This window comes from Lycorma delicatula, chromosome 2 (assembly GCF_047948215.1).
Source record: "Lycorma delicatula isolate Av1 chromosome 2, ASM4794821v1, whole genome shotgun sequence".
In the NCBI taxonomy this organism is placed as follows: domain Eukaryota; kingdom Metazoa; phylum Arthropoda; class Insecta; order Hemiptera; family Fulgoridae; genus Lycorma; species Lycorma delicatula.
This window is the reverse complement of record NC_134456.1, coordinates 211,563,254-211,584,559: the sequence shown is the minus strand read 5'-3', so window position 1 is coordinate 211,584,559 and position 21,306 is coordinate 211,563,254. Positions and strand designations below refer to the sequence as shown.

At 32.9% G+C, this 21,306-nt stretch overlaps 1 protein-coding gene across 1 annotated transcript in view; it reads right to left on the bottom strand.

Moving 5' to 3' along the window:
- LOC142320360 (PDF receptor-like) overlaps positions 1 to 21,306 on the bottom strand; it is a 1,017,753-nt gene that overhangs the window by 263,898 nt on the left and 732,549 nt on the right. Inside the window, exon 5 of the mRNA XM_075358068.1 lies at positions 4,674 to 4,834. Coding sequence (XP_075214183.1) covers positions 4,674 to 4,834 — 161 coding nt within the window. The remainder of the gene's footprint in view (positions 1 to 4,673; positions 4,835 to 21,306) is intronic.

Below are 21,306 nucleotides of genomic sequence, written 5' to 3'. Positions count from 1 at the left end.
CTCGATGTGGCTAACAGTACTCTTTGTGAATCAGTGTTCCAACAGCTGTGACGGTGAGAGGCTGCATTGTTGACATTCGTGCGGTTGTGTAACGTTGTGTTTTACTGCTTCGGTGAAGTTCTAAATGGCAGATTTTAAAGAGCAAATAACCTGCATCAAATTTTGCTTCATGCTTAAAAAAGCTGGTGCAGAAACCCATCGCATGCTTGTGGAAGCATTTAGTGACAATGCTATGAGTAAAAGTAAAACTTTTTTGTGGTACAAACGATTCAAAGATGGACGAACGACAGTCGATGACGATGAGCGTTCAGGAAGACCATCAACAAGCGGACCACCGGAAAACATCGCAAAAGTGCGAGAGGCTATTGTTGCAGATCGTAAACAAACAATCCACGATGTTTGTGCAATCGTGAAAATATCATATGGGTCCGTGCAACGCATCTTGTCGGACAATTTCAACATGAGACATGAGCATTGCTGCAAAATTCGCACTAAGACTGTTGAACAGCGACCAGAAACAAAATCGCGTAGCTGTTTGTAGTGAATTGAAAAATTCAGCAAGAGATGACCCTAACTTCATCTCCAACATCATAACCGGTGATGAGACATGGGTGTACGGGTATGACCATGAAACTAAGCAGCAGTCGTCGCAGTGGAAGTCGTCAAGTTCACCGCGGCCAAAAAAAGCAGGCCAAGTTCGCAGAAACGTGAAGTCCATGTTGATTGTTTTTTCGACATCAAAGGCATTACCCATAAGGAATTTATTCCTCTTGGTCAAACTGTCAATGGGATATTCTATTTTGAAGCGGTTACGTGAAAGCATTAGGCGCAAACGTTCAGATTTGTGGGGTAACAACAGCTGGGTTCCACCATGACAACGCGCCCGCGCACACATCGCTAGCCGTTCGGAATTTCTTGGCTTTCAAAAAGACGGTAGTGACCCAGGCTATTCGCCTGACCTTGCCCCGTGTGACTTTTTTCTCTTTCCGAAAATAAAATTTCAATTGAAAGGCCGTCGTTTTAACACAATTAAGGAGATTCAGGAAGAAACGCAGAACGTGCTTCGAACACTTACACCTGCAAACTTCCAGGGATGCATGGAATCATGGGAAAAACGCTGGAATCACTGTATCAATGCCCAAGGGGATTACTTTGAAGGAGCAAATTATAAGTTATGGTAAGCTATTTTATTTTTATGATAAAATTCCCCGAACGTTTGGGTAGCACCTCTTATATTCTAACAACACCGGTATAACGGACCTGAATAACGGATTCCTGCCAATTAAGAAGAAAGTAGTAGAAAATATAATAATGAGAGGAATCCAGAAAGGGGCTAAAATAAACCCTTTTAGTAAAGCTAACTGGTCCGTTTAACAATCGTCCTTTGTAATACTACTGACAAATCTAAACAGATGTTGTTCTGTGAGAAGAGTTACCGGACCCAGGTTTGGAATCTCATGAGAAAATGTGAGGACGGACGATCATTCTCTTGCTTCGAGTTGGGTTCGATCCTGCAGGTAGAGGATAGGAGTATAAATACTCCGGGGAAGACCAGTTGACAGTCAGTCTACGAGAGAGTTCTAAGTGAGGAGTTATTATAAGAGTATGACCTCCTCTGCGAGGAGGTCAGTGAAGGAGCGAATTTCTAGTGCATACAAGTTTGATGCGATTAAGGTAACGTCACAAATAATTCCGGTGTATGAGAACAAGAAGTGGTTCGGTGAGTTAAAGTTAAAGAGATAATGTGCTAAATTTCGTTCATAATTTGTTAGGGTAGTTTTATTTGTTAACGGCAAAGGTATTTGCAGTGAAAAATCTTTATAGTTATCTTATCTATTGTACTATTGTTGCTTATACAAGACTAGTGGTTAAAAGTGTTAAGACTAGACATCATGCTAATGTCTTTGTCAATGGGGACTGAATTCTGGTTCGCAATATTTAACTATCTGTAAATAAATCTTGAAGATTACTTTAAATTTTGTGTTGAGTGTAATCACCGTTTATTATTATTGACATTTATTATTATTATTGTTGTGATTACTATGTGATTATTTGTTTTTTATTGTCATCTATGATTATTATTATTATTATTATTATTATTATTGTTGTTGTTTGCTGTTGTCATTATTATTATTATTCTGATTATTATTGTGAGTTGTTTATTGTTCTTAGTGTTATTGTTATTACTGACTGATTTGTCTCATTTTATTTATGCTCTTAAACTAATAGATTATAGTTATATAAACATTTTAATTGTCAGTCTCTCAATTACCTGATCAAGCCGCGAACACGAGACAATATTTTAAATTGTTGAAATCCTTTCAACTCTTCCACCCTTCACTAACCTCATAATACATGAGCCCCTAACTTATCATTACCTTGGCAGTAGACTTAAGCGATTCCCGCTTACTGGATACAGATTGGTAAACCTATTCAGTTCAAAATATTACTTCAGATTTATGATTAACGGATTTAGCTGTGGAGACTCAGTCTTTTACGTACAATCATAGACAGTTAAGTTGTGAGCGCAATACATAAGGAAATATTCTGTTCAAAATCTCTATTATATTTACATTAAACGTCCGGTTTTTCGATTCTTCGCGGTCTACGGCCCTTTCTAAACACGTTATTACAGACTATCAAAATTTACTATTGGGCTGTACTTAATTCAGTAGTCTGCTAATATATCTATCTTTAGAAACGCCTCTGAGTTAGAGGCCATAAGAATAATGTCGTCATGTACAGAACTACTCAAGCATTCAACTACCAATATTAACCGCTTCTCCTAGACTTCCCTTTAGGTCACTTAAATATAATTAAAAAAGCTTACGGTGATAGAATATAAGTTTGTTTATCATTATTCAATGACAGACCGGGAATTTAGAGCTCCGTGAAGCAAAACAATGGAGTCTGTATTTTTATATAAATCTTGGTAAATGATAACAATTTTACTACTGAGATCTAGCGCATTAGGTTTATAAAAAACGATTCTTTCTATTTATGTGAACAAAGGCTCCTTATAAGTCAACAAAGAAAGTATACAATTTTTACTATTACCAGCTACACAGGTTAATAGTAGAAAACATGTTATTACATATTATATGTTATTTAAGATGGAGTAGCTGTTTCTATAACTTGATTGATAATAGTTTAATATATTGTTGTTATTAATTCAGTTCTCTAATCAAAAAAAAAAAACATACCAGTGAACAATTTTGCAGAAATATTTTTCAATGAAATACCACTGCAGTTATTATCAGATCTAAAACTAAGGTATCTGTCTATAATCTTTCTTTTTTTATGAAACGATAAAATAATGAATCTTACGAAAGCCGCTACTCCTCCTCAACAGAATGTAATTTAATTTTAACAACAGATTCATACAATCATAGCGGGGTTTGTCCCCGGCTTCTACGTGGACCGGAATGAGGGTGCCTTCTCCTTGTTAGGTGATTGGTCGACTTATTTGGGTGTAAGTCAGAATTTCTATGTTGCGTAAAACACAATTTTGATTGGTATGAGTGTAGCACTGATTTAACTTTAAACTTGTTCGTTTTCTGAGGCAATCACAGTCACGAACGGTGTTGTCAAATGTGTACTAGGCACGGGATTCGCGCTTCCGCGGTTTCGGTTAGTTAGTTTGAGGGAATCATGTTAGGTTGGATGTGAAGATGTCCGTTTGAGGCCTACGTGAAGGCGAAATTTTTTATGTATTTACTGATGCAAATGTCTGCTGAGGCATTTAAATCGGTGGCAACCCGACCGAGGCCTGGTTGATGACTTATGAGATGTAATCAGTTAGAGGGTGTCTAAAGACGACCTCCGGTAAAGCCCCTCAGGGCTTGAAACGGAGGGGGGGTGATGTGACGATCCGTAACGTTACAAGGTGGGTGTCTTCCTCCTAAGGGGTTGGTATGTCTCTACGAATCGTCAAGTGAAACAAGATTGTACCAGTGGTTTTATAAATTAAATTAATAATATATTTATGGTCTAATTTACATTTTCATTTTAGTTCGATTTATTTTTTGCCATCATGTTGTATCGTTCGATCGTTTTTGTATCTATTAATAACAAACCACAAATGATACTTAAATTTAAAACAAATTAAAGATTTGAAAATCTTTTTTAAAGAATTGTCGCGATCTCGGGTTGACATCCCCTATCATCCTCAAGTGTTATCCGAGTTCCGAAACACACCAATGAACAATTTTGGAGAAATAATTATAAATGAAACACAAATTCAATTACTGACAGAAATTATATAAATAATATTTTGTGAAACCGAAAAATAATGAATTTTGCATTATTTTGTGAGGACTGGGAAGATGGAAATTCTGCTCAGAATAGTTCTTTTATGTTCTAGTAGACTTATTCAAAACAGAAGGCGCCGCCTACGGTTTGTTAGGGTGATTATAATACTCTTATTGAATACCGGAGGGGATGGGTGAAAAATTATCTTTCTTACAAATTCCGCAATCGTGGGGCTATACAATAAGATGCGACTTGATTAGATAACACGTGACTTAACTTCAACACTTCCCATGAAAATGTTCTCTTTATATTTCCTTCTCGTCCTTTCATATCATAAGAGGTTTGTGACACGGCATCAGGTTTTTATAATTAAGATTAAAATTATTAATCGATTAGTATAATTAAATGCAATTAATACTTACCATAGCTGATTTTTCAGAACCGAGGTATAATTTTTTGAATAATTCAACCATTTCAGGAGTATAACAAGGCGTGTAATTGGTCCATCCTTGTGGACGGCTTAAGTCTCCTGGTTGTCTGCCTTCCCATCTTCCTTCAGGAGAACACCTTTTGGTCGCAAATTCTGCAAAGAAATACAGACAGAGATGAAAAATGTTTTTAAGGTACTGCAATAAAATTAACGAACATGGATGTTTCAAAATTAATATCGGGGTTTTAAAGCTACGTAATATTTCTCAAGTTTCATGTACATTGAAAATTATGCGTGAAATGAAAGAGTAACTCAAACTATACCTTTCGCTTAAAAGAGCTAATAGCAAAGATGGCAACCTCCATCACAAAAGAAAGCGTTCTGTGTTTGCAGTTTTCAAAGTGCAAATCTGTAATTACCGTTCGACATGCGTTCCGTTGTGATCCCAGATTGACTATATATATTCGTAGATGGTATAAACGATTTGAAACCGCTGGCTGTATTTGTAAAGGGAAGAGTACAGGACGACCGAGTTTGTTCAAAGCGATGACGAACATGTAAGAGAGTCTTTTGTGCGTAGTCCTAGGAAATCCGTTAGGAAGGCTAGCCGCAAATTAGCGATTCCAGTAACGTCTGTGTGGAGAGTTTTAAGGAGACGCTTACAACTGGGTCCATATTGTTTACAGTTGTTACAAGCTCTAAAGCCTACAGATTATGATATGCGTGCTAGCTTCGCAAGTGTAATAATGCAACTTGACGTTGAAGACTGTTTAACGTATCGTATTCATTGACGAATCAACATTTCACGTTAATGGAAAAGTAAACACTCGAAATGTACGTATCTGAGGATCAAAAAATCCTAACGAAATATTTCAGTGAAAACAAGACTCCCCAAAACCTAGTGTTTTTTGTGCCGTACACCGTCGTTATACGGCACAAAAAAGCGTTACAGTTTATGATTAAATTAAAAAAAGTTACATAATTATATAGTCTATTTAAAACTGTCAGTACAACTGAAGGGTCAATATGTCTAGTGCTAGAGTTACCTTCTTTCCTTGATATCCTATTATCATAATGTGAGTGACCGATAAGGAAATTATTTTGATACGTTTGATATAACTCGAATATAGAAAAAGTAAATTCATTTAAAGAAAAGTTAACAAATGAATTTTATAATCATGAAAGAAGTACAGACTGTTTTTCTTTAGGATAAATACTCTTTAAGGAGTCCTTTACGGTGCTTATCACAGTGAGAGACCGATTAAGTCGGTCTTTACCCTAGTGTACTTTTACACTAGTGTACTTTTACATCAATGCCTAGTTACACACTAAAACTTTATCGCTAAAATTACGAATAAAAATATTATCATCCGATACATCTTACTGTACAACTGTAAATTTTTAACCGATAATTTTGATTGGATTCCATTGTAACAAAACTGCCCATATCCGAGTCCAGCGGTACTTTAGCTAAAATATTGAAAGCGTACAGTACATTTATAGGTAACAATAAGATTACATTATTTAAAAGATGCGCAATATCTCACCGTTTTATTATGTCATTAATTACACCACATATAATAATTAGTCCGACACAACGGTAACTGATTTTCACATAATTAGAATATCGAACTAATCAATTATATATATTTATTACTGAACTTAAAAGTATCCATATCGATTCTTTTGTTACATTCAATCTGAATTTACACATATTAAGGTTACATCAAAAATTTATTTATTACTTAATCACAAAGTAACAACAAAATTCCCGATGACAATTACTGTGATCTGTATCATGTGAATAATGCCATTACCGGGACTCGAACCCGGAACTTCCAGATGAAAGGCAAGACGATACCCTCAGACATGGAGGTCATCAAATAAACGTTATTAATAGTTCTAAAACAAATTCCCTTTAAAAATATAAGGAAGATTTATTTCTTCTTACAAAAATTAAAATATTCAATTTGTTTTAGGAACAAGTATTTAAAATAATTATAATTTCTAAAATAAGCTTTTAAATTTGTAAAATTAACGATACATTGTACATGTTTGATAATTTCTACATAAATTATACTGGATAGGTTATTTGTTAGAAATAACAAATCTAGAAATAAAACATGTTATTTCTAATGCCTAAATCTGGTGAGTACAAATAGGTTATGATTTGATAGCAAGATGAAAAAGCATCTTGAGAGCGCGATGCGGTGTTCAACAACTATCAAAATTCAAAATGTTTATATTGAAGTTCGACAGTAATTTTTATTTTTTAAAAGCCAGATTAGTTTTTACAGGACAGATAATTCCTGTTTGTCTTTATTTACCGCTGAAAAAGACATAACTTAACACAAATATCGTTGTAAGAGCTGGAAAAGAAAATCTTAAAATAGTTTATAAGAGTACGGAGTACGATAAAATTAGATTTGTAAAATATATTGTCGTGAATTTGCGGTTCGAAAAGGATATTAAGAGACTATCACACATAAAAATATTTTACAAATACAATTTATTACCTTAAGGACATATAAACAAAATAAATAATAATAAAAAATAATAATGATACGTATATATAACACACAAAATAATAATTCAAACAAAAAGGACAATATTTGTTTAATGATAGTTAAATTATAAAAACCAGAATAAAGTCCAATTTATTGAAAACGTTACAATGACCGCTAAAATCTGATATTGCATTAACAACAAGATAACAATAGGAAAGTATAAAGTTTCATATGATTCAATATATGCAAATATTATTATTACCTTTATTTTTTAAAATATAACTACCCTACTATTTTACCAATAACTCACCAAAGAATTTTCTGCATTCACCAACTGTCCACAATGGAAAGCTCGTGACGTATTCCTCACTAGTTTTCACACACTGATATCACCGTCACCGTAATCGCGTCGATCTCGGGTTTGCGAAACTACTCTGTTATTGCTTGTTATCACGACTACGCCGATTATGGCCTAGCAGAACTATTTAAAAATTATGAACACCAAATAAATTAAGTATAGAAATTTTTATAGCAAATACAATGTACGCAGTGGGCGAGAAGTCCCTCTCTACTGTAAAATACAGCTTAATAGGTCTCTAGCTGTCAATTCTAATTCCTGATATCGCTAACTACTGCTGGAAAAGATGGGGAAGATAAGGCGTGGTGGGGATCCTCTGGTGTGTTCATTCGTGGTGGAATGACCTTAGTCTTAGTCGAGTGTGGAACGATGACGGATATTGGTGCGTTCACTGTCGAAGAGCATTTGTTAGGCTTGTATGTGGGTGCACACACTGGTAAAATATTACAGAACATTATGAATGACTTCTTTGTGCGTTTTGGAAAATTGTCACCATCACGGCAACGTTACTGACACGGGAGAAGAAGACTTTTGGAACGGGAAGTGTTGTGGGAGGTCAAGCACTCGAGCTGAGACATGTACTGCTGTGGAGGCATCGACTTGATGATCACCGATGAAATTAACGCGCAAACGTTCTGCAGAGTTAGTCATTTCAAGATCGACAGTGCGAGACCGTATGTTGAAGGTCTTGAACGTTAAATGTTTTCACTCAGCCACAGTTGATGAGTCGAGTGACAACGACCGTGATTGACGTGTTTACATATGCTTGTTATTGCTTGATCGCTTTCTGAGAGCAGAAGATAAAAAACCGTCATGTTTTCAAACGAGTGTTCATATTATCGAAGTTTTCAAAACGGAAATGGTTTTCTTTGGGCAAAAGACAATCCTCACTTTTTCGAAACCGAACATCATTCGCCTCCTGTTACGATGTGGATTGGGATGATAGCTGAACATTTCCTTGGTTCTTGTTTTTTCGATAGGCAGTTAATAAATACAGTTATCTGAGTAAGATCGACGAGTGGTTGCTTTGAAAATTAACGGCGAAAGAGATCGCTTACATCATTACGTTTCAGCAAGAGGGTGCTCCAGCGCATTTTGCTTTGAATGTTCGCAGACGCCTCGATGAAATCTTTCCGTATCACCAGATCGGACGCGGGTCACAATAGTTACCGGCTCTACTGCCTTGGCCAGGCCTGACCTCATCACACCTGATAATGCGTTCTGGGGTTTTGTAAAAGAAAGAGATCCAAAAACGCAGGTACATCAACAAAGAGCAGCTTCAAAACGCCGTTCGGTCAGCAGTCGAAACGATCATCCTTGATACTGTTGCAGATGAGTAACCGAATATAGCAGCGCATACAGCTGTGCTTTGAAGGTGATGGAACCCACACATACGTTTTAGATCCGTAGAAGGTAAGTTACACACCTGTTCTAATAACTTCATAACTAGCGTGAAGGACTTAATGTCCACTTCGTATAAGGCAAAAGGTGTTTATTAACAATGATTCTAAACGACGGTTATGCCAAAATTAATAATATCTGAGAATTTAACTTTGTTCTTTTCATCCTAAATTATCGAAATATTTTGTTACGTTTCCTAAGAAAAAAGATAACTAAAACAACCTTCTAAAATTATTTAAAATTTTAACAATTTATTTTTATTGTTCATTTGAGTAACGAATAATTTTATAAAAAACCGTTTAAACGGTAAAAAACGAAGTTTATATCTCAAATAAAAGCTGTGTGAGTAAGGGAAAATACGCTAAATTCAGAAAACAAATTCAATTTATTTTATAATAAAAATTCATCTATAAAAACAATCTTTAGTCTTCCATGTTTATTGAAATCCATTTTTATTGAATAACTTATGCCCTATACAAAAAACCGGCCGTTGAAAATAGATTGTCGAAAAAACTACGAAAAATATTTCTTTTATAGAATTTTCATTTGACCGAAGTTTTTTCTCCATTACTATATTTCTGAGTAGCTTAAAGAAGATTTCAAGTTACGTTTTTGCTAAAAAAGTATCAGAGTTAGATAATAAACTTGTGTGTGCTTTTGGCTAACCTTAGGATAATTTTTTTTTTCGACAGTTTCAAAAAAAATTATTTTATTTAACTATAAAACAAATAGTTAAAAAATTTATACCTTGATAATTTTTTTTAGAGTATTTTAATTCCATTAATGGAGATAAGTATTTCATGTACCTATTCCTGTGAAACGTAAAACATAGAGGCTGATATAAAAATTCCATTAAATTAAATGAAATTTTGTACGTCTAGATTGGAATGAACTAGAGGTATTTTAACTAATTAATTGGAAAATTATTCAGAATCGTGGAACTCGGCAAAAGTACTGAAATTGAATAACACTCACGTACAGAATTAGAATTTGTTCTATGAAATGCTAATAAGATATAATAATTAAAACGTTTATTAATTAAATTGAACAAAATAATATCGTTACAGCACGATAATAATTAATAAAATCTTTAGAAATTTAATATTTTATCTTAACGACCAATTAGTTATATTTTTCGTAAAATATATCTTGCTATAATAGCTTAAGGTAAGGTCAACATTGTAAACGCATTAGGAAACCGGTTTATATAATAATAAATTTAAAGATCAAGTGTATCTTTGTATACTTGTCAGGTCGGACGATTAATACAATTTATTGTTGCATAGTTTCAATTTAACGGAATAAATTAATTTAGGAGTGGCATCTCTAATTCTTAACTTTTAATAATTATTATTACTTATTAACTATTAATTAGTTATTTAATTACTATTTTTATTGAAATGTATAAGAGTTTTGCCGTGTCAACGAACCAACTTTAATTGGAGATTAAATCTCTTCTTTTTAAATCAAGCGGTTTACTTTAAGCATCTTTAAAAATGAGATTAAGATTAACTTTAAGATGAGGCTAAGTTTAACTCCTCAATTTCAAGGTTAAGTATCTGATAATTAATTTTATTGCTTATTACTGATTATCTTTGAAAAATAACAAAAAGTTTAATTGAGCTATACTTTTGAAATAGGTTGAGCCAGAAAAATATGACTTGATATTAACGCATTGTCCGTTTAATAACATTTAGAGCAATAATGTATCATTATACGTAACATTAGAGAGTATCGTAATAGACCTTGAACAAGTGGGACGTGTCTTCTTATCGGTCTGTGTAACGCTGTTAAATTACAGCAACGAGCCATTCAAATTCGTGAATTGTGTAAATCGACGAATAACTGTGAGTGTTATTTAACTAATAATTATTGGTCGACATTCTTTTTTTAAACGTGTTTAAATTTCATTGTAGAATGAAATATGTTGTTATTATTCTCAAGTTCTAAAACTAAGTGGTAGACCGAAGTAACGTAGAAAACGTCAACTATTTTAATTACGTGGAAGGATGCAGAGGCGCGAAAATCATATCTGAAAATGTTTTAAACCTGATTACTAGGAATATTAAATGAAAAATTGTCCAGACTGGTTACTAAGAACAGTATACTGTTGCTTACGTTTGCTGTTGAAAGTTTAGTCAAGGAAAATAGACCTTTAAGAAGTGTTATAGACACTTTAAATTGCTAATAAAACTTTATTTAACAGACCGGTGAATTTAGAGAACCGTAGAAGCGAGAAACAACTTGATATTTAAAGGTTTGGTTGTAGATATTGATAGTGCGGACTATGTTAGTGTAATCGAGTAATCGAAAGATTCTGCGTAAAATTATTTTGGGTGAGTGAATACTTGAGGGTGAATCGTAGTAGATATAAAAGGATCCTTCTAGCGCTGCAGCCAATCAGAGAGTAGCATTTTTACAATACATTAAAGAAGGGCCAATCAAAGAGCAGCAGGCGACGTAGGCTAATTCTAGAGAAAAATACATATTATGCAGCCTTTTACAGACAAATTCACATATTTCGCACTCTCTTGCAAGCATAATTTTTCAAGTTAATGATTCTTTATTGTATATGTTCCTAAAAATTTGCAAATACAATTTCATATACGTGCAATGTAACAAAAAAAAATATATATATTCACCGTTAATATAAATAAACATTATATTCAATGTTTATTTAAATGTTTAAATAAAGATTATCAAACAGCTGGCTTGACGATAAATGTATCTATATATAGGTCATTCATACGAACCCGCCGGGTTGGTCTAGTGGTGAACGCGTCTTCGCAAATCAAATGATTTGGAAGTCGAGAATTCCAGCGTTCAAGTCCTAGTAAAGTCGGTTATTTTTGCACGGATTTGAATACTAGATCGTGGATAACGGTGTTCTTTGGTGGCTGGGTTTCAATTAACCACATATCTCAGGAATGGTCGAACTGAGACTTTACAAGACTACACTTCATTTACTCTCATACATATCATCCTCATTCATCCTCTGAAGTATTTATCTGAAAGATATTTACAGTAGGCTAAACAGGAAAAAGACAGAAAACGAAAAGGTCATTCATACGAATTAAATAACATAATATATTTTGTTATAACATACTATAGCGTGTGCATGATGTCATGGGGATTCCTCCAGCTGTAGTATTGACCTTAACGTAAATTAGTTTGTTCGCGCATGCGCAATAGCATTTTTCATACCATTAATACAATATTATACAATACTTTCCTCATTTACTATATAGACGCCATGGATTGTAATCGGAACGATATTGGCCACGGATTGGTAAACTAGTCAAAGCATACGGAAAAAATTTTGCCAATTTTTTTGCCATCGCCTTTTTATTCCAGGATATACGATATCTTATCAACGCGAAAGAAATAGCGTCGGTAAGAAATGTAAGCGTGACCACGGTTATGAAAAACTCTCTTTCAATGACAAAGACTCTACTACCATCGGCGGAAATAGCCGGATGGATCAGTGTAAAAAATTAAGTCCGATTTAGATGAGAATGGTACTTTTAATTTATGCGTACCGTTATCGATGTTGTTAGGTTTCGCCGAAGATTATAAAAAAAATAATCATAAATAATAGACAGGAATTAGTATTGAGGCGATTTGATAGTGATATGAAGGTCGGGAACCGTAGCGATACACGCTACGGTTCCCGACCGTAAATCTAAGATAGAATTAACAGACATCGTATGGTTTGTTCCATATTTAAAAGTCGCGCCTGAATATGAATTGGAAATTAGCTAAGATGAGAGACCAAAATAAAAATGTATGTATGAAGTTCAGAGCGTGGGATCATCATGAAATACAGCGGTTCCTCAAACAAATTCTTTATGTGGAACGTGACAACTTTGTTGCAAATAGATAAACTGCGCTATGTTATTGTAGGTTTTCAAACCAATAGGAAAGATAACGTTATGAAGAACGCGTCAGAATTTGATTCTTGTAGCGTGAAAAATATTAGTGTAATGATAAATTCAAATAAATATCCGTACGAAGATTTAAAAGGAAATCAAACGTTAATGTATAGGATATTTATTAATTTTCAAAAATCATACAAAAAAATATAGATACACCATATACATTTTCCTATTATAAAAGCAAATATCCTTTATATGTGATTGATTCCTCGCGACAAAATGAATCCGCAAAGATGGGTGTAATTGATTTAAAAAGTTGAAGCAGATGATAATTTTAAGCTAAATATAACTGCTTATTGTTTATTAATGTACGATAATGTAGTTACATACTCTCCCTTGACGAGCAAAGTGATAAAGCAACAGTAATAAGTCAAAGATAGGGAATATTTTAATTTTTTAATTATAGTTATAATAATAAAATATTTTTTAGAGATGGGATTCCCCAAATGACGTCATAGACAGTGTTTAGTATGTTATAATAAAATACATTTAATAACAATCTATGTATTGTGATGTAGAAGCTGTTTGATCGATAAATTTTGCTGTATTTTGCGGCGTCTTGCAAATTTAAAGGAACATATACAATAAAAAATCATTAATTTGAAAAATGATGATTGAAAAAGAGTGCGAAATATTTGAATTGGTCTGTAAAAGGCTGCATAATATGTGACTTTAATCTAGAATCACCACTAAATCACGTGCTGCTCTCTGACTGGCCCTTCTTTAATGTACAGTAAAAATGCTGCTCTCTGATTGGCTGCTGCGCTAGAAGGAACCATTTAAATCTACTAATCGTGCCCATCCATTAGAAACACACAAAAAGAAAGTGGTAGCGCCATCATTGCACATTTTCCTAATAATACATATATGAGGTTTTAAACTTAAAGGAACTGAATTCATTATTCACAAAATTTACCTCGTGACATCGAGGAAGTCAAAGTAAGACTCCTGGACATTACAAAATAGAATTTAAGTAAAAAGTATAACCGGAGTAAAATTTTTTGTCCTTCTGGATAGTCTAGATGCAAAAGTGATATTTTATAAAGGAAATTATAAGAAAAATTCCGAGTGGAAAATCAAAATAGAGAAGAAACGATAAAAAAAAATCGTAGGATATGGCGCAGAAGCGCTGAAGAGTATGAAGGAAGCTAGGAAAAGAAGGAACGTGAAGAAGATGTAACAGTGAATGAGTAATGCGGAGAGGCCTTCAAACAAATGGGCACTCATGACTGGCAGTTACATATCTTTATTTATAATGCACCAGGTGTAAAGTATAAGCATCAATCTGTATTTGGGAAGGACTTGTTTTAAAAAAAAAAACAAACAATTACTTATAATTGATTCAAAATAATATTTACCCATCAATGTAAAATAAACATAAAAAGGCTTATAGAACAAAATTAAGAATTGAGGTAGTTAATTACTTATTTTATTTAGAATTCTGTACAGAATTCTAAATAAAAGAAGTATTAATTCTAAATGGTAAAAGTGAGGAGAAGAGTAATTTGGTTTCAGGAAAAGTATAGGGACAAGGGAAGCAATTTTAGCGCCTAGAATAATAGTAGAAGGAAGATTAAAGAAAAACAAACCAACATATTTGGCGTTTATACACCTAGAAAAAACATTCGATAACGTAGACTGAAATAAAATATTAGCATTATAAAAAAAATAGCGTTCAAGTTCAGAGGTAGAAGAACAATTGCTAACATATACAGGAACCAAACAGCAACAGTAATAATGGAAGAACATAAGAAAGAAGCCGAAATAAAGAAGGGAGTCCGACAAGGATGTTCCCTATCGCTGTTACTTTTTAATCTATACATAGAACTACCAATTAAAGAACAATTTAGATCCGGAGTAACAGTACAAGGTGAAAAGATAAAGACGCTACGATTTGCTGATGATATAGTAATTCTAGCTGAGAGTAAAAAGATTTAGAAGGAATAATGAACGGCATGGATGAAGTCTATGCAAAACTACGCATGAAAATAAACAAGAACAAAACGAAAGTAATTAAATGTAGTAGAAATAACGAAGATGGACCACTGAATGTAAAAATAACATGAGAAAAGATTACGTAGGTAGAAGGATTTTTTTTATTTAGGAAGTAGAATTACTAAAGCTGGACGGAGCAGGAGCGATATAAAATGCCCAATAGCACAGATGAAATGAGCCTTTAGTTCGAAATATAGTTTGTTTACATCAAAAATTAATTTAAACGTCAGGAAAACATTTTTGATAGCATATTTTTGGAGCGTAGCTTTACATGAAAGTGAAACTTGGACGATCGGAGTACCTGAGAAGAAAATATTAGAAGCTTTTGAAATGTGGTGCTATAGGAGAATGTTAAAAATCAGATGGGTGGATAAAGTGACAAATGAAGTAGTGTTGCGGCAAATTGATGAAGAAAGAAGCATTTGAAAAAATATAGTTAAAAGAAGAGACAGACTTATAAGCCACATATTAAGGTATCATGGAATAGTCGCTTTAATATTGGAGGGGCAGGTAGAAGGGAAAAATTGTGCAGGCAGGAGACGTTTGGAATATGTAAAACAAATTAATAGCGATGTAGGATGTAAGGGGTTATACCGAAATGAGACGACTGGCAATATATAGGGAATCTTGTAGAGCTGCATCAAACCAGTCAAATTACTGAAGACAAAAAAAATTACTTATTGATATTTTTTTTTAAAGAAAAATTGTTGTTCCATAGGGAATTGTTGTTGTATATTTTAGGGAGTAGACTGGGAAAGGGATCACTATCTCTAACGGGATTTTTGTTGTCTTATAGTGCTATGTTAAAAAATAATATATCACTATTTGGGGATATGTACGAGAAAGTCGGTAAATTTTTAAATTCCTGTGGGACAAAGATAATAATCCAATAACAATTTGATAATGATAACAATTTGATGATTTAATAATAATTCAGTAATAATATTTCAATGATAATTTAACCGTAGTTTAAGAGATATTATTATTAATAATAAAGAAATAATACGAGTACAAAAGTTAATGTCAAAAAATTTAATTTTATAATTTTAAATGGTATAACGACTAGAGCTTTAAAAACAATAAATTTATAATTTCGAATCAGTTCTATATTTTTGAGCTAAATTGTGTCGTTGTTGTGTCTGAATTTACTTAAGCACTACATCTTTCTATCGGAACACTCTTCCGATCGTATACCTACTCTAGTTAGTTTAGTGAACAAGTGTAAATTATGTGTAAAGAATATGATATGCAGTCGCTCGTGCCAAAATTAATCTGTAGTCTGTTACATGAACCTAGGTTTGGTGAAAAGTTGACGTAGAATTGTACCTTATTCACAGCAGAGAGATGAAGGTTTTACAAAGCAGCTATGTTAAATTTTCGCAAAATGATACGGTTAAAAGGCAGCAGATTAGGTTTGATTTGATAAAGATTGTGGAAGGATGCGGTCTAGAACGTTTGCCTTGTTGCGTTTTTATGATAAAGTAAATAAGGAGCAGATTATAATCATTTATCGGCGGCAGAAGAATATAAATTAGTATGTAGAATAAGAGAATTAATTTACTACGGTAAATAAAAATTAAAGATAGCAAGGGATTATTGTATTTGAAAATTAATTATATATTTAAGGAACAAAAAGTTACGTAAGGTTAAAATATTAATCCTCAAAAACTCGGTACACATTTTCAATTATATGTACCGGTTTGACGTCGTGGCGGTACGGGTGACGTTTTGGAGAAAAATATTGAATTGAAAGAAATATTATCTCGCAATTTTAGGAAAATTACGTTGGATGAAAATCAGATTTTCAACGAGTTTTACAGAAAGCAGTTGTTAGAATACAAGAAATTAATGTTAAACATTTAAACGATATTTTTGAGTACGGATTAGTACCGCTTCCCTATTTTCATTTAAACTGTATCGTTCGTATATCCCTTGCACATGAAATGAGAATTTTAGATGCAGTTATTTTTACTACGGTGTTTCGTTTGCGGACTCCTTGTTTAAAGTCATTTTTGGAATTCTATTAAAAATATAGTAAGATGGGAGCTAATAAAAGAAAAATTACGGAAGATCGAGCAGGAGTCTGTGCTGCTTATTCGGCCACAGATAATATTTTCATTTTGTACAACATGTATAATCTAAATGTGGAAAATGAAACTTATCTTTTTTTTTAATATATGTTCTAGTAGCGTTGGAAAGTACGTTAGAAGTGCACTTTTCTTAAAATTATATTAGATAATGGTGTCGAATAAGTTTATAAATATCATGAAAGGTTATATGATAATACAAGCCGTCTGGTTTAGGGGGAATCTAAAGCACAGCTTTAGAATTGAGAGCGGCTTAAAGCAAGTGTATTTGCTGCGTCTCTATTATCTTCCGTGTTTATTTATGATACGTGTGAGCGGGTTAAAGGGGAATTAACTGCAGGGGATTTAAAGGAAAATGTCCTTTTGTACGCCGACGATGAGGTGATACTATCGGATATGTGACATCGTTACAAAGGCCGGTTGACGGTTTACGAGCTTATTGTAGTAGATGGAATTTATCACTAAATACGGTAACGTTAAAAAAAACTGTTTTCATAAACGAAGGTAGAATATAAAAAAAAAAAAATACTGAAAAACGGATCGTTGGGGGAAGGGTGAATAAATATAAGTATTTGGGTGTACGGTTCACATCCGCTTTGTCGCTTTGGTATCTGTAAGGATACAGATACTTTCGCAAAATATGGTGTTAATAGTGTGTGGAAAATTCTTATTATTAAACGATGACGTAGTATCGTGGTTATGGATGCGGTGCCTCAATCTATCGTCTCTAATGCCCAGTCGTGTGGGATTTTTAGGGACCGAAGAACTGAATGATTTTTCATAAAAAACGTTTTTTGCTTTATCGAATAAAACACCAAATTATTTGGAAACTGGATTTGGAAACTGTAGTCGTACGCATTATGAATCTACATCTTTATTACACATTAAACATCGTTCGTTATCCTGAACCTAGATTTCCGCAAAAAATTTCATAACTTTGTATTAAAATGAAATGCGATCGGTACAAAGAATTTTAAATTTGTGTAGCACTTACATTGATTGATAGATAGATAGATTGATAGATAGATAGGTTGGAGTCTGTGGATCAGAAAGAACAGTAGAAAGAAGAAAAAAATAAGAAATGGGAATGAGTATATCGAAGACGTTCGTTAAATATCTGGAGAGGGCTAATCGGACAGGATCTCATTTTGTTGATTCTCAGCCGAACGTAGGCTAGGAAGTAAGTAATGACGGTAAAATGCTGAATTGTGTTAGCATAATTTTCAAAACCAGGAGTCCTTTATTACCCGTGGACTATTGAATGGGAAAGGGACGAAGACATAATAGATTTTTGTTACGAAATAGCAAGGGAAGAGGGAGGGGGAATAGAGAGAATATTATGTATTTTTTTAGGTAGTGTTTGGCCGTACGACTATTGCGTAGTCGTATCATTTTGTGTTTGCATAAAGCATACGATCGGAAGGAAATCAATATAAGATAGTACGATACGAAGTTAACTGTAATATTATCGGAAAGCGGTATTGAGTACGGTTGAGAATAAATTAGAAAGAAATGAATATTTTAGTATGAGATTGTAACTTTTAGAACTCGTAGTCTGGAGTAATAATTTAAATTTGTATATTTTCTTTGATTTACTGTATAGTTTTAGGTTTGTGTTATATGGAATCGGTACTTTTTTAATCATTTATTAATTTTTTAATATTTTTATTTGTACATGTTTTGGTCGGCTGATATTTTATCTGTGAAATTATTAAAACGAGTGATGAACATACATTACATGTTAACAATTTTTATTAGCAGCTCGACAGACGATCTCGATGTAAGATATTTATAATAGAAGAAATCATTGATTGGCTAACTAAGCTTTTGAATTATTCGGTAAGCATCTAGTCAAAAGAACATCAGCTTGAAAGCACTTAGACCCTGATTTTATCAAATCTTCTACGCTATTCGTGAGCAAGATTACTTTAATCGGGTCTGTATTAGATTATGTATTCGTTTCACATATAAATTTGCGTAAGATGACAAATTAATTACCACTGAATTTATTCTGAACAAAGTATAAGACAATTTATTTGTTTTACTAGATTCGATTTATAACAACCTAAAGACACATAAATTTTAAGTACATATGTACATTGTAATCATCTTAAAGTTTATGGAAAATTTATCATACTGATTTGTTTGTATATATATATAGAGTTTTAATACGATTTATTTTTGCTCTGGTGTCTTTGGTGGGTATATATACACAGATTTAATAAACTTGGCGTTATCCAAACACGGTAGTTGGGAATAATAAATTAATTAATGCAAATTTTAAATCATATTCTATTTATTATTATGTACAATTAAATATGTTTTATCAGATTTATTTACCGGATTTAACTTTTGTAATAAGAAGAAAACTGGAGAATTAACTGCAAAAGGGAATTTTCTAAAAGATTTGAAAGGAGAACGTAAAGTAAAACTACAGAATTAGATATTTTCACAGCTGCAATCTGCTTAGGACTACACTTAAGAGATATTTTTAAGGTGACCAAATATATAAATCATTATAGAATAAATACTATTCGGTATGGTATTGTGGGTTCTTCTATTCTGGATTCCGGTGTTACAGTGTTTGTTACTTGTGAATACATACAACGATTTGTTCATAAAAAGTGGTCTATACAAGTAAATCTCTGATTGAAGTCGTAAATTAAGAGCAAACCGAGAAAGAATGGCACTTCGCATATTATTATAACGATATAAATAAGTTGTTTTATAAGTGCTCTTACTCAAAAGTTTAATTTCTACAACGAATAAAAAACTTTATAAAACTTTTATAAAAATTACGGTTTTGTATATTGTAAATCGCCTCTATTTATTAATATAATGTTGTTATAAAACAAAAGCGATGAAACGCATTATAAAACTCTGCAAGTTTTCAGATTGCTACAACAAATTAGAAAAAAATACGCTTACACAGATAGCAGCTGTCCAATAAAGGAATGAACGGAGGAGTTTCGTAATGGATTTTGTGAGCAATCGGTTGGCATACATCTAATTTAACAATCGATTAACTCTCCACAATTACTACCCTGTTGATTTCCTTTATAAGTTACCTAGAAAACACATTTTCATTCTTTCATACTAATATTATTATTAAATACAACTAAGTAAACTATTGTTACTTTAGTATTAGATTCTTTTATTTTAAAATAAATTTAAAAAATGCTTATTACACTGTATCGTTTTTAAATAAACAATGTCATTAAAGTATATTTTTAGAGTCTTATTTACATTTAGGATTTTTTATTTAGGCTTATATACAGAATGAGTCAAAAGTATGAAAATCCTTCAACATCTTTATAAATATTCCAGATGTAAATCTCAGGATAAGACATATATTTAAAATGGTGACACACTTTATGTGATACATCAACTGAAAGGTCTCTTTAAGACAAGAAAAACGGTATAAATGCAAGTTAGGTACAGACTATGCCTGTACCTAAAAAGGCGGGCGGGATAAAGTTTGGATTTTGAAAAAAATTACATTGAGTATTTACAGAACTGAACTGTTATCGCAAAATTTGATTAAATGGATATTATCAAATAAATCTATTAAAAAAATTTATTTATTAAGAATAAAGTTTGCTTATTTACTTAAATTTCATTTTTATAAATGTAAGAAATATCCTCCTGCTGTTTGACAGTGTGCCAGTCGGTTGTAAAAAGATTATACTGACTGCATTGTAATGGATTCCCTAGCGATATTTTCTGCTGATACTCGAATTGTATCTTGGAAATCTTAGATATCTTGAAGCTTATTTACTATAATTTACTAGAATAAACTATACTTTATTATTACTTTACAATATTACTTTATTACAATACTTATTTTAACAATACTTTTTAAGCGGCCCCTTATAAAGTAATTCGATGGTGACAAGTCGGGTGATCTCGTTGACCGTTCTGTTTGACCCCTTCGGTCGATCCATCTTCTAGAAAAAAATGCAGCTAAAATTTCACGTACGTGAAGATCGAAATGTAGCGTGGGATCATATTGATGAAACCAAATATGGTGGAAGTCGGGGCCAACAACGTTTTGAAAGTTTGGAATGATAAGGTAGAAGCAAAGTATCATATTTCACTGCGTTCACATTTCTATCAGTAAATATAAGCCCTAACAATCGTCCACCGACAATAACTGCCCGTACATTTACTTTGACTGGATACTGTGTATGTGATTCACGATACCGGTGAGGAAAATCAGCCCAGTATCGATAATTATGGCGATTTACATTGCCATCCGAAAAAAAGTGGCCTCATCGCTAAACCTATGTTGTTTAATTAATTAGGATCTACGCAAATATTGTTCATCCTAATTTCGCAGAAG